At 34.9% G+C, this 14,527-nt stretch overlaps 2 protein-coding genes across 2 annotated transcripts; both read right to left on the bottom strand.

Moving 5' to 3' along the window:
• Positions 1-3,659: 3,659 nt before the first annotated feature.
• Positions 3,660-9,112, bottom strand: LOC128240484 (galactose-3-O-sulfotransferase 2-like). The gene is made up of 4 exons (XM_052957129.1): positions 9,063-9,112; positions 7,797-7,851; positions 7,130-7,227; positions 3,660-4,941 (listed from the first exon to the last, which is right to left on the bottom strand). The coding sequence occupies exons 1-4, from the start codon at positions 9,110-9,112 to the stop codon at positions 3,660-3,662; spliced, it is 1,485 nt and encodes a 494-aa protein (XP_052813089.1).
• Positions 9,113-11,608: 2,496 nt separating this feature from the next.
• Positions 11,609-13,007, bottom strand: LOC128240483 (galactosylceramide sulfotransferase-like). Its single transcript, XM_052957128.1, has one exon. It carries the CDS (start codon positions 13,005-13,007, stop codon positions 11,958-11,960), a length of 1,050 nt encoding a protein of 349 aa, XP_052813088.1. The 3' UTR covers positions 11,609-11,957.
• Between the last annotated feature and the right edge of the window lie 1,520 nt (positions 13,008-14,527).

The following is a 14,527-nucleotide window of genomic DNA, read 5'->3' as shown; positions in this document are numbered from 1 at the left end:
TTCAGTGTTCAAAAAAAATTGTTTTATTTTAATTTTTAAACTTGATAACACTGATCTGATAAGTCAATTTATCTTTGATAAGTAGTATTTCTAACGCTTGAGAACGTTTGTCCTGGTTGTCCGAATGAATGATTTATCCGAAATATATCAACATTTTGACGCCATCTTGGATGCTCGTCCGGACCAAATGGGGTACCCGGTTTGACCGCATAGCGGCAATTCCCGGCAAAAAATATTTCAATAAAATTGCGTTAAAACTGATTATTAATGCCTGTTGCTTCTTAATGACACATTGCATTTTATTGCAAACTTGTTTTATTAGCATAAATGACTCTTTAAAGTCCGGCCACTTCTCACCAACTGCAAACATTTTTAGATATTTTTAATCTCTGCAAAAATACTCACCTTTCCTCCTCGGACATGTTTTCTTCACATAAATGATGACGTAAAACACATAGAACTCTTCACTTGGAGGTATTTTCCGAAAATGTACACAAGGGTGTTTCCCAAGCCTAATTTTCATCGGCCATTTTTATGACAAAATCGGCAGGTGCCCGAAACGAAAAGGCAAAACACGGGCATATAACGTATTAAAGTGGATAAAAACACACCAGTTTTTGAACGATTACATTTATTTGCTCATATCAGTTAAAATATATGAAGGTTTCCTTTATAAAACGAGTATTTGAAAGCCCCGAACTTTGATGTTTACAATGGCGACACAATGGGAGCGCCTCGGGCTAATAGGCTGCTGACGTCGTTACTTACTTACCAGGTGAAAATATCCTTCAAAAGCACCACAATCTCTTCGAACACCGCCATTTTATTCCGCATCACACATTTTCTCTACTTAAATTCGGAAAAACAAAGCACGTTGGACCCCCTGCAAGTGGTACTCTTATAACCTTCCCTTTAAACAATAAAGTTTGACTAAATCTTCAATTTACTTCATTTACTAGGGTTGCAGTCCGCGAATGATTGAAAGTTATCTTTAAGATCATTTTTGGCTGACGCGTCTGCCAACACGGTTGGCTTTGACAATTTTATCGTACCTCTTAAGTCTCTAAGAAGACATGAAATTTAAACTATTGTTTCACTTACTCTATGGGGAGGGAGTTTGGTTTCATCCAAACATTAAGTGAGAAAAATGTGGGTAATGTGCTCGCAATAAACAAAATGGAGGCTTAAGAACACACATTCGGCCAGGAAACGTGTACAGTCGAGTAATAACAATGAAGTATGGAAAAAAGGAATACATACATGCAAGCACAGTAACAAAAAACACAGATATGCCCTATTTGCCGAGAAAATACGAAAAATAGTGGATTATAATAGACGCCGTTAAGCGCTCGCTCGTTTATTTTTTGTATATTATACAATGTTAAGGTTAAACGTATGTACCCTGTCACAAAAAAGGGTAAGAGGTTTCCAAATTGAAGATTCACAAAAATGTCCATAAAGACCTATAGTGGTAACTAGTCTCACCCTTGGAAATCTTTTATGAATAAATATGGTGTGAAGGAATTTGACAAAGGGTCACCTACACTACACCTAGGAACACTTCTGTGAAATTATTTTGAAATCGGGGTAATAATTTCTTAAGAGATTTTCCATGTAGATATATAGTCTAAAGTATTCTCGTTCCCTTTCGGCCATGATGTTTACGAATCAAAATGGGGACGATAATGGTACAAATTGCTGTATATATTTAAAATATTATAATAAACAATAATTTATGCACCATTTTTCATAAATAATGATATTATTTTCAATACGTCAGTGTTGATTGGTACTGATTATGATACTATTGCTACCCCCAGCTAGCCAAACATGTATCCGGGATTGATATGCAGTAAAAACTCGATATGTCGAAGTCGTTTAGACCTTTGGAAATATTTCGAGATAAAGAAAATCCGATTTAAACCAAAACAAACAATAAGTGTATATCTTAACCAAATACATACTAACAGAACCTCATCATTGAGATAGAGAGTTCAACATAGCGAATTTGGAATGTATTAACATTTTTTGATAATTATTTATCAGGTAAAATAGAATTGAAACAAATAGCGTATGTTTGCTTATCATTTTATTATGTAAATACACATGTATTGCTATTATGTTTCAATGGAACCAAACAAAAAAATGTTTAGAAACTAAATATAAAGGAAGATAGGGGCGATCTCATCAACTCACGAATCGTACGATCGCTCTTTTAAATGAATATCTCTGAGTAGTGTAATTATAACATTTATTTCTGTGCAAATATTGTTACTGTTCAAATCAGGCAATGTAGGACTGGCTTTCCAGGTAAAACTTTATATTTGATTTGTGACACTTCTTAAATATTTATTAACAGAATTGTGTCATCTTACAATATACGCCCGTTGATAATTATGCTCCCTACTTTAAACCATATACAATTTTAATGCACTAACATTAACACTATAATATATCGATAAAACATCATACCTGGTAAGAAATACCATAAAACTGATGTTAAATCTTCTAAAATTGTAGAGTAGCAAATAAATTGTATAAGACAAAAGTTAAGCATGCAATGGTAGCGACATAATCGGATATTGAAACAATTTCGATAAAAAAACGACTAGAAAAAAATCATCAGGAAAAACGTATTAGTAATTACTAAATAGTTATTTAACAATAACATTTGAACAATGTACCATTTAGTGGAAATCAAAGTTTTTGATTTGGCAAAGAAATGCAATAAAGCTAAAGAAAATCCGCTCATGCGTTCTTCGGGAAAGACGAAATTAGTTACCTGGGTAGAGTAGCAGCTGATTAATTTAAAAACTTGCAGAAGTCGTGTGCAAGCGTGTCATAAGACACGATTTTAACGGGCTGACGAACAGAGTAATTACAATACGACTTCCTTTGAGGGTACATAAACTTATGAGAATAGTAAACATAACATGCACACAACTAAACTCATCGTTGAAAGACTTGGAACAGCATCCTGTTCGAAACAATGACTTTCTTTTTATTGTATAAATATAAAAGTATCAAAGTTAAAGACCACTTAAACATATAGTGATAAATGGCTATGTCCAAGCTGTCAGAGCGATGATTAACCGGCAAAACCATACGTAGACTTACAAACTAGCCATTTACAACGATGGAATCTAGAAATCAAAGTATGTAATGTAAGAAAATAAATCATCTACAATTCTACGTCATAGAATACCGGAAATCGAAATTAGTGTAACAATACGCATGCTGGCTGATTTTCCCCGGTCTAAATATAGAAATTGATGTGGTAAAAGTCCAAAGACTTTGTCACAGTTTCCTCAATATTGCAGCAATTTATAAACCACATGGTATCGGTGTGAAAACATTCTACCATTAATAACTACATTGTGTATTTTGCATTTTTTATCAGGAAGAAATGAATTTAATTATCGATAATAGCATCCGAATATGATTATTTTGACCTTTAATGGGTACATTCTTCAAACCTTAGTATCATGTTAAATACAGAATGATATTTGATACCTGAAGGGGCTTTACTTGTGGTAGACTTATGAAAGACAAACATGCTGACTAGAAAGACTGTAAATTAACAGAAATAGTAGAAATTAGCGTTCAAAATGAACAATCAAATAAATAAACATTTGGAATATCAAAGTCCATCAGGGTTTTTAAGAAACACTTAATGAATTATTGTAGTGTTGCCACGCCTTCTTGATCAGTCGGCTCATCATCGGAAGTTCGTCCTCCGTCATCAAGCGACAGTCATTTTGGGTGACGTCAAAACCGGGACTCAAGCGAGTAGTTGACACGTGCTTTACTGCTATACTATTGCTAGGCAACTTGCGAATATCATTGCAGAATTTGCTGACGCTGTCTTTGATAGCAGTGAAACTATTCACCTCATCTTGCAAATCTTGGCCTTGATTTTGTACCGTTTCATCAAATTTACTCCGAAAATAGTCGTGAAGTTGGAAGTCAGCTTTGTTCCACGTTGATAAGTGTTGTACATCCTCTTCGGTTAGATGTATGCTGGGTTTGTTTTTCATGGCATTTAATGGGACATACAAAATGTCTTTGGTCGTCCAGCAAAGTGTCCGTCTAAGCAAAACTAAAGACTCGGCAAAGCGTTCCATTATCATCATCAATGCATAATCTTGGTCCAATTGTCGTATATATTCATGTACAAACAAATTGTCATTGAACTTCGTTGGGGGTATACCTAAATCATAAGACATTCTGTTATGGACAAAATATGTTCCAATCTTATACATATTGGTCTCCTTCAAAAACTCACTTATCGCAGGTCTGCCATCGACAATAACCTTCTTCAACTGATTGTAAAATCCGTAATACAAGGACGCCGATTTAAAATGGCTGACGGGTTCCCTCAGAATACCCACATACATCGTGTCCACTGGAAGAATTGATCGGAATGCCTCCTTATTGTACACCACGTGATTACAAAGGATGTTATATGTCTCGTTGCGAGGTAACGGTACAATGGTATCACGTGACACAGTCTTGCCGTAGCCAAGGTAATTGAATCCGAATCCTTGAGACTTGTGTGGTAACACTATACTGAGGTTATGGCTAATGGCAAATCTTAAAAATATGTTCATTACAGTTGTACTTCCTGCTTTATGTACTTTTAAAAAACTCACATCAAATTGTTCCCTACAAGCACTCGACACTGTCTGGGATCTTCGTGTTTCCGACATTAATTTTATAGTATTTTTAAAACTTCCACTGATCACTGAATTTTTTCCTGTGGTTGTAGATACATAGGTTGTAGGTAACGAATCATCGGATAGGTTTGTTGGCGGGACATCTTTTATCGCCCGTACGTTCGGACGAACAACATACTCCCGTCGTTCATCTGGCAGCAATTCGTCACGTGACCCGGTGAAGTGTACCCATAGAAACCCCGTCAGCAGAATTATGGAAAATAATCTGGAAACAGAAATTCATAAGTCTATTTCGGGCATTGCCAAACATGAACAGCAAGGATATTTTGTTATACCTGCATCTTACATCTGAGATTAGGCTATAACCTACACTTCCAGCCAGTAGAATAACATACTTATAGTCCTCGAATAAGGGCTTCGCATATGTTAATATAATACAGATTTTAAAGCTAAACAGACAATGTTCCATGCTTGCAAAAACACGTTATAACCTTAGTTAGAATGACCGGCTGTTCGGCCCATACCCGGCATTAGTATTAACAACGGTTTTGCCCAAAATGCATAATATAATTTTCTCAAATGTATACACATGGACAGTATGTCTACATGTATTTCTGAATAAAATGTACAACAGTATAAATCAAAATTTCAAAGACACAGATAAGCAACTATACAAGGACAAATTGCTTCGCTTTCTCCGACTTCTTAATCATTAGATATGGCCGAATATGTTCTAATAATAATTAAGTCCCGGAAAATTAGCACTAGACCTCTGTTTAATGAAACGATATTCATTTTGATTTTAAAAAGGCTCGTTAGCTGCAGTTAATTGTTTAATTATATGTGAACTATTAATGAAGTTATATGGAACAAGTGAAACCACAAACTAATTAGTATCATTGAAAACGAGGACAAAGGGAGATAACCAGGACCCACATTCAGTACCTTCTTTAGCTTGAGTTATCTATACTTTTAAACATTGCTGAATGTGTCTTTAATAGCATATTCCACAATAGTTAAGAAATAAAATATTTGTCAGAAATAGATATATATTAAGGTGACTTTGTATCTTTTTAAAATACACTTTTATTCCGAGACTCAAATCCAACAGCAACCTCCACACGTGAGGGTGTCAACCATACCCTCTCTTGTTAAGCCGAATTTTGTTTTCAAAATAAATCGTCTAAGGCAAAAAGGGGCTTTCTCTAAGTTTTCCGACCCTTCGACCCCTGACGTCAAAGATACGGAACCGCTGCTAGTCTTATATACTCAAGTTAAATCTTAATATGTTGAATGTTGTTTTATAATTAAAACAAAAATGATGCAAAACGTAAGTGTACACATTGACAACGTAAACCCATATCTAAAAGGAAACAAATACAATTCTACGCGACATACACTACTACAATTTCTCTGACCCTTTGGTTTAGCTATAATTGTATTTAGCATTGTATGCTATATGTTTAGAAATGCTAGTGCAATTCTTAGAAACGACTAGATCGAGGGCGTCAATACGATTAAACACAAGTCACTATACAATAGGGTATTATGTCCTCAACTTTTCGGTCTCATATTTTTCTCTAGCTTCGATCGCTATGAATTTATATGAATTCTAATTATAAATGAAAACTACAGGGATATGTTTAGTAGTCAACCATTTAAATAAAGACTGAGTTTAAAGAAGATCGGACGTAAACGATGTATTTCGGGTTCTTGAGGAAGATTTTAATGTAATCAGGGTTGAAACGAACAAATTTAAACTATGGAGTCTTTTTCGATGAGATTTTTATTTACAATTTGATTGATACTTAAGAATGCCGATTCGATAACCATATGTAATGCATTAATCGACGCCTTTTAATGTCGAAGATTATAAGTATCTTCTATGACCCAGAGTGTAAGATAGGTTCATCCCAAGGTTTACCATGTTTGCGCAGAACACCCTGCGCAAGGGGTTGTGAAGAACCTTTCTTACACAAGCGGCTATGGTAGATGATTTTTCGCCCACCTCGGTTTAACAAAATTAAGTAAAACTGTATTTTGTGCATGTATAACTCTTTTGTGCGTAGTGAAAAAACTGCGTATGGATATGTGATAATTCGTGGTTGTCATGGATATGCGCGCAGAGATTCAGATAATGTTAAAAGAAAAATCGATCTTTAAATAGTTCTGAGGAGAGTGAAGCATTATTGCTGAAAAAAACTATTGCGACATTTAAAGCGAGAAACACTTGTTTTATCTTCGCCCGTGGGCCAGATAAGAATTTCTGGCATTGTTAGATTTTTGGATCTTCTTATCTGAGGTGGGGGAAAAACACCCTTCCTTGCTGAACTATTTATGAAAAAAACATCACAATTTCTACTCAATCGTAAATTACCATTGGAATACGATAAAACGTATCTTTAGTGGTGGGGAAAGAGACATTTATTGTCAGGATTAAAATAATATCTTACAAGAACAATCTGCTTCTGATGACCTGGTAGGCACGTTGCCATAGAAACGTGGACATGTTTTTTTTGACCCCCCGAAAGCAGCAAGACAGTGGCGACCTCTGAAAAGAATAACACAACACATGTTCCATCAGATGGTCCAAAAATCGCTTAATACAGTATTTGTTCAAAACAAGTCTGGAATTGTAAATGCGAGCTGGTATTGGGCCGACAATAAATAACTATACATGGTTAAAATGATAAACACAACAATCATGTTGCTGCCTCATCTATGTTTCCCCGTTTAATTTGAAGCATAGTGGTGGCACAGTTTAAATCTGTTTATGAATACAGATAAATATACAGAATCTATTTTTAAACTTACTGGGATTTGCATGGTAGACAATCCTAGTAAATTTCGAATTAGAAAAATGAGCGTATACTGCAAAAGATACACGAGTCTGAATCATCGGTATGTAAAATTCAATGCGTTATACACAACGATTTCAATTAAATGTCATTTGTTGACGATTTTCTTGCAATTGTAACATCTGGTGCTTAACCCCTTTACAGCGGCATCATCGAATTTAATTGTTCATTTGCAGAAATAATAACTGTCATGTGGCAGACAATCAAATGCTTTTAATAAATCCATTAGTATTGCAGCCACATATTCGTTGTTATCAAGTACCTGCATCCAGTCCTCCAACAGTCGAAGTAATGTAGTTTGGCATCCATGGCCCTTCCTGAAAGCACAAAGAAAATTGTAAAAAAAAATATTCAAAATAGGTTGATAGTTGTTCATATAACACTTTCTCAAAGATTTTTGAAGGAATAGGCCCAGACAATGTCAATGGGACACACTGACTGTTTGGAGCCCACTGATGGTTTGCCTCAGCACCACAGTAACAGCGCTCTTGATCTTGTGTATAATGAAAACGTTCACTAGTTTCAGAGGGTGATCTGGAAATTGGAATATTATCTAACTGTTTAATAATTATGAAATAATGAATTAAACCAGAATTTTCATAAATAATACAGTATATTCAACTTTACTATAATTCATCCAGTTAGTTGATCTATCACGAATAATAAGTTGTTCAAACATCTATAATGTTTATCCAATTTGATCTGATTACAATTTGGAACCATCGGAAATATCATCAGAATATTGAAAAATAATTTCAGTGTTCAAAAATTTTTGTTTTATTTTAATTATTAAACTTGATAACACTGATCTGATAAGTCAATTTATCTTTGATAAGTAGTATTTCTAACGCTTGAGAACGTTTGTCCTGGTTGTCCGAATGAATGATTTATCCGAAATATATCAACATTTTGACGCCATCTTGGATGCTCGTCCGGACCAAATGGGGTACCCGGTTTGACCGCATAGCGGCAATTCCCGGCAAAAAATATTTCAACAAAATTGCGTTAAAACTGATTATTAATGCCTGTTGCTTCTTAATGACACATTGCATTTTATTGCAAACTTGTTTTATTAGCATAAATGACTCTTTAAAGTCGGGCCACTTCTCACCAACTGCAAACATTTTTAGATATTTTTAATCTCTGCAAAAATACTCACCTTTCCTCCTCGGACATGTTTTCTTCACATAAATGATGACGTAAAACACATAGAACTCTTCAATTGGAGGTATTTTCCGAAAATTTACACAAGGGTGTTTCCCAAGCCTAATTTTCATCGGCCATTTTTATGACAAAATCGGCAGGTGCCCGAAACGAAAAGGCAAAACACGGGCATATAACGTATTAAAGTGGATAAAAACACACCAGTTTTTGAACGATTACACATTTATTTGCTCATATCAGTTAAAATATATGAAGGTTTCCTTTATAAAACGAGTATTTGAAAGCCCCGAACTTTGCTGTTTACAATGGTGACACAATGGGAGCGCCTCGGGCTAATAGGCTGCTGATGTCGTTACTTACTTACCAGGTGAAAATATCCTTCAAAAGCACCACAATCTCTTCGAACAGCGCCATTTTATTCCGCATCACACATTTCCTCTACTTAAATTCGGAAAACACAAAGCACGTTGGACCCCCTGCAAGTGGTACTCTTATAACCTTCCCTTTAAACAATAAAGTTTGACTAAATCTTCAATTTACTTCATTTACTAGGGTTGCAGTCCGCGAATGATTGAAAGTTATCTTTAAGATCATTTTTGGCTGATGCGTCTGCCAACACGGTTGGCTTTGAACAATTTTATCGTACCTCTTAAGTCTCTGAGAAGACATGAAATTTAAACTCTTGTTTCACTTACCCTATGGGGAGGGAGTTTGGTTTCATCAAAACATTAAGTGAGAAAAATGTGGGTAATGTGCTTGCAATAAACAAAATGGAGGCTTAAGAACACACATTCGGCCAGGAAACGTGTACAGTCGAGTAATAACAATGAAGTATGGAAAAAAGGAATACATACATGCAAGCACAGTAACAACAAACACAGATATGCCCTATTTGCCGAGAAAATACGAAAAATAGTGGATTATAATAGACGCCGTTAAGCGCTCGCCCCTTTATTGTTTGTATATTATACAATGTTAAGGTTAAACGTATGTACCCTGTCACAAAAAAGGGTAAGAGGTTTCCAAATTGAAGATTCACAAAAATGTCCATAAACAGCTATAGTGGTAACTAGTCTCACCCTTGGAAATCTTTTATGAATAAATATGGTGTGAAAGGATTTGACAAAGGGTCACCTACATTACACCTAGGAACACTTCTGTGAAATTATTTTGAAATCGGCGTAATAATTTCTTAAGAGAAGATTTTCCATGTAGATATATAGTGTAAAGTATTCTCGTTCCCTTTCGGCCATGATGTTTACGAATCAAAATGGGGACGATAATGGTACAAATTGCTGTATATATTTAAAATATTATAATAAACAATAATTTATGCACCATTTTTCATAAATAATGATATTATTTTCAATACGTCAGTGTTGATTGGTACTGATTATGATACTATTGCTACCCCCAGCTAGCCAAACATGTATCCGGGATTGATATGCAGTAAAAACTCGATATGTCGAAGTCGTTTAGACCTTTGGAAATATTTCGAGATAAAGAAAATCCGATTTAAACCAAAACAAACAATAAGTGTATATCTTAACCAAATACATACTAACAGAACCTCATCATTGAGATAGAGAATTCAACATAGCGAATTTGGAATGTATTAACATTTTTTGATAATTATTTATCAGGTAAAATAGAATTGAAACAAATAGCGTATGTTTGCTTATCATTTTATTATGTAAATACACATGTATTGCTATTATGTTTCAATGGAACCAAACAAAAAAATGTTTAGAAACTAAATATAAAGGAAGATAGGGGCGATCTCATCAACTCACGAATCGTACGATCGCTCTTTTAAATGAATATCTCTGAGTAGTGTAATTATAACATTTATTTCTGTGCAAATATTGTTACTGTTCAAATCAGGCAATGTAGGACTGGCTTTCCAGGTAAAACTTTATATTTGATTTGTGACACTTCTTAAATATTTATTAACAGAATTGTGTCATCTTACAATATACGCCCGTTGATAATTATGCTCCCTACTTTAAACCATATACAATTTTAATGCACTAACATTAACACTATAATATATCGATAAAACATCATACCTGGTAAGAAATACCATAAAACTGATGTTAAATCTTCTAAAATTGTAGAGTAGCAAATAAATTGTATAAGACAAAAGTTAAGCATGCAATGGTAGCGACATAATCGGATATTGAAACAATTTCGATAAAAAAACGACTAGAAAAAAATCATCAGGAAAAACGTATTTGTAATTACTAAATAGTTATTTAACAATAACATTTGAACAATGTACCATTTAGTTGAAATCAAAGTTTTTGATTTGGCAAAGAAATGCAATAAAGCTAAAGAAAATCCGCTCATGCGTTCTTCGGGAAAGACGAAATTAGTTACCTGGGTAGAGTAGCAGCTGATTAATTTAAAAACTTGCAGAAGTCGTGTGCAAGCGTGTCATAAGACACGATTTTAACGGGCTGACGAACTGAGTAATTACAATACGATTTCCTTTTTTGAGGATACATAAACTTATGAGAATAGTAAACATAACATGCACACAACTAAACTCATCGTTGAAAGACTTGGAACAGCATCCTGTTCGAAACAATGACTTTCTTTTTATTGTATAAATATATAAGTATCAAAGTTAAAGACCACTTAAACATATAGTGATAAAGGGCTATGTCCAAGCTGTCAGAGCGATGATTAACCGGCAAAACCATACATAGACTTACAAACTAGCCATTTACAACGATGGAATCTAGAAATCAAAGTATGTAATGTAAGAAAATAAATCATCTACAATTCTACGTCATAGAATACCGGAAATCGAAATTAGTGTAACCATACGCATGCTGGCTGATTTTCCCCGGTCTAAATATAGAAATTGATGTGGTAAAAGTCCAAAGACTTTGTCACAGTTTCCTCAATATTGCAGCAATTCATAAACCACATGGTATCGGTGTGAAAACATTCTACCATTAATAACTACATTGTGTATTTTGCATTTTTTATCAGGAAGAAATGAATTTAATCATCGATAATAGCATCCGAATATGATTATTTTGACCTTTAATGGGTACATTCTTCAAACCTTAGTATCATGTTAAATACAGAATGATATTTGATACCTGAAGGGGCTTTACTTGTGGTAGACTTATGAAAGACAAACATGCTGACTAGAAAGACTGTAAATTAACATAAATAGTAGAAATTAGCGTTCAAAATGAACAATCAAATAAATAAACATTTGGAATATCAAAGTCCATCAGGATTTTTAAGAAACACTTAATGAATTATTGTAGTGTTGCCACGCCTTCTTGATCAGTCGGCTCATCATCGGAAGTTCGTCCTCCGTCATCAAGCGACAGTCATTTTGGGTGACGTCAAAACCGGGACTCCAGCGAGTAGTTGACACGTGCTTTACTGCTATACTATTGCTAGGCAACTTGCGAATATCATTGCAGAATTTGCTGACGCTGTCTTTGATAGCAGTGAAACTATTCACCTCATCTTGCAAATCTTGGCCTTGATTTTGTACCGTTTCATCAAATTTACTCCGAAAATGGTCGTAAAGTTGGAAGTCAGCTTTGTTCCACTTTGATAAGTGTTGTACATCCTCTTCGGTTAGATGTATGCTGGGTTTGTTTTTCATGGCATTTAATGGGACATACAAAATGTCTTTGGTCGTCCAGCAAAGTGTCCGTCTAAGCAAAACTAAAGACTCGGCAAAGCGTTCCATTATCATCATCAATGCATAATCTTGGTCCAATTGTCGTATATATTCATGTACAAACATATTGTCATTGAACTTCGTTGGGTGTATACCTAAATCATAAGACATTCTGTTATGGACAAAATATGTTCCAATCTTATACATATTGGTGTCCTTCAAAAACTCACTTATCGCAGGTCTGCCATCGCCAATAACCTTCTTCAACTGATTGTAAAATCCGTAATACAAGGACGCCGATTTAAAATGGCTGACGGGTTCCCTCAGAATACCCACATACATCGTGTCCACTGGAAGAATTGATCGGAATGCCTCCTTATTGTACACCACGTGATTACAAAGGATGTTATATGTCTCGTTACGAGGTAACGGTACAATGGTATCACGTGACACAGTCTTGCCGTAGCCAAGGTAATTGAATCCGAATCCTTGAGACTTGTGTGGTAACACTATACTGAGGTTATGGCTAATGGCAAATCTTAAAAATATGTTCATTACAGTTGTACTTCCTGCTTTATGTACTTTTAAAAAACTCACATCAAATTGTTCCCTACAAGCACTCGACACTGTCTGGGATATTCGTGTTTCCGACATTAATGTTATAGTATTTTTAAAACTTCCACTGATCACTGAATTTTTTCCTGTGGTTGTAGATACATAGGTTGTAGGTAACGAATCATCGGATAGGTTTGTTGGCGGGACATCTTTTATCGCCCGTACGTTCGGACGAACAACATACTCCCGTCGTTCATCTGGCAGCAATTCGACACGTGACCCGGTGAAGTGTACCCATAGAAACCCCGTCAGCAGAATTATGGAAAATAATCTGGAAACAGAAATTCATAAGTCTATTTCGGGCATTGCCAAACATGAACAGCAAGGATATTTTGTTAAACTTGCATCTTACATCTGAGATTAGGTTATAACTTACACTTCCAGCCAGTAGAATAACATACTTATAGTCCTCGAATAAGGGCTTCGCATAAGTTAATATAGTACAGATTTTAAAGCTAAACAGACAATGTTCCATGCTTGCAAAAACACGTTATAACCTTAGTTAGAATGACCGGCTGTTCGGCCCATACCCGGCATTAGTATTAACAACGGTTTTGCCCAAAATGCATAATATAATTTTCTCAAATGTATACACATGGACAGTATGTCTACATGTATTTCTGAATAAACTGTACAACAGTATAAATCAAAATTTCAAAGACACAGATAAGCAACTATACAAGGACAAATTGCTTCGCTTTCTCCGACTTCTTAATCATTAGATATGGCCGAATATGTTCTAATAATAATTAAGTCCCGGAAAATTAGCACTAGACCTCTGTTTAATGAAACGATATTCATTTTGATTTTAAAAAGGCTCGTTAGCTGCAGTTAATTGTTTAATTATATGTGAACTATTAATGAAGTTATATGGAACAAGTGAAACCACAAACTAATTAGTATCATTGAAAACGAGGACAAAGGGAGATAACCAGGACCCACATTCAGTACCTTCTTTAGCTTGAGTTATCTATACTTTTAAACATTGCTGAATGTGTCTTTAATAGCATATTCCACAATAGTTAAGAAATAAAATATTTGTCAGAAATAGATATATATTAAGGTGACTTTGTATCTTTTTAAAATACACTTTTATTCCCAGACTCAAATCCAACCGCAACCTCCACACGTGAGGGTGTCAACCATCCCCTCTCTTGTTAAGCCGAATTTTGTTTTCAAAATAAATCGTCTAAGGCAAAAGGGGGCTTTCTCTAAGTTTTCCGACCCTTCGACCCCTGACGTCAAAGATACGGAACCGCTGCTAGTCTTATATACTCAAGTTAAATCTTAATATGTTGAATGTTGTTTTATAATTAAAACAAAAACGATGCAAAACGTAAGTGTACACATTGACAGCGTAAACCCATATCTAAAAGGAAACAAATACAATTCTACGCGACATACACTACTAAAATTTCTCTGACCCTTTGGTTTAGCTATAATTATATGTAGCATTGTATGCTATATGTTTAGAAATGCTAGTGCAATTCTTAGAAACGACTAGATCGAGGACGTCAATACCATTAAACACAAGTCACTATACAATAGGGTATTATGTC

Source organism: Mya arenaria, chromosome 7 (assembly GCF_026914265.1).
Source record: "Mya arenaria isolate MELC-2E11 chromosome 7, ASM2691426v1".
NCBI classification, from domain to species: domain Eukaryota; kingdom Metazoa; phylum Mollusca; class Bivalvia; order Myida; family Myidae; genus Mya; species Mya arenaria.
This window is presented reverse-complemented; position numbering and strand designations above follow the sequence as displayed.

What these genes read in the sequence shown, in the direction of transcription:
- LOC128240483 (XM_052957128.1), bottom strand. Translation starts at nt 13,007, where the DNA reads ATGTCGGAAACACGAATATCCCAGACAGTGTCGAGTGCTTGTAGGGAA.
- LOC128240484 (XM_052957129.1), bottom strand. Translation starts at nt 9,112, where the DNA reads ATGGCGCTGTTCGAAGAGATTGTGGTGCTTTTGAAGGATATTTTCACC. An exon ending in TGTTGGAGGACTGGATGCAG is followed by an intron (nt 7,228 to 7,796) that starts GTACTTGATAAC and finishes TATTCTTTTCAG; the next exon opens with AGGTCGCCACTGTCTTGCTG. An exon ending in ATCAGAAGCAGATTGTTCTT is followed by an intron (nt 4,942 to 7,129) that starts GTAAGATATTAT and finishes TTCTGTTTCCAG; the next exon opens with ATTATTTTCCATAATTCTGC.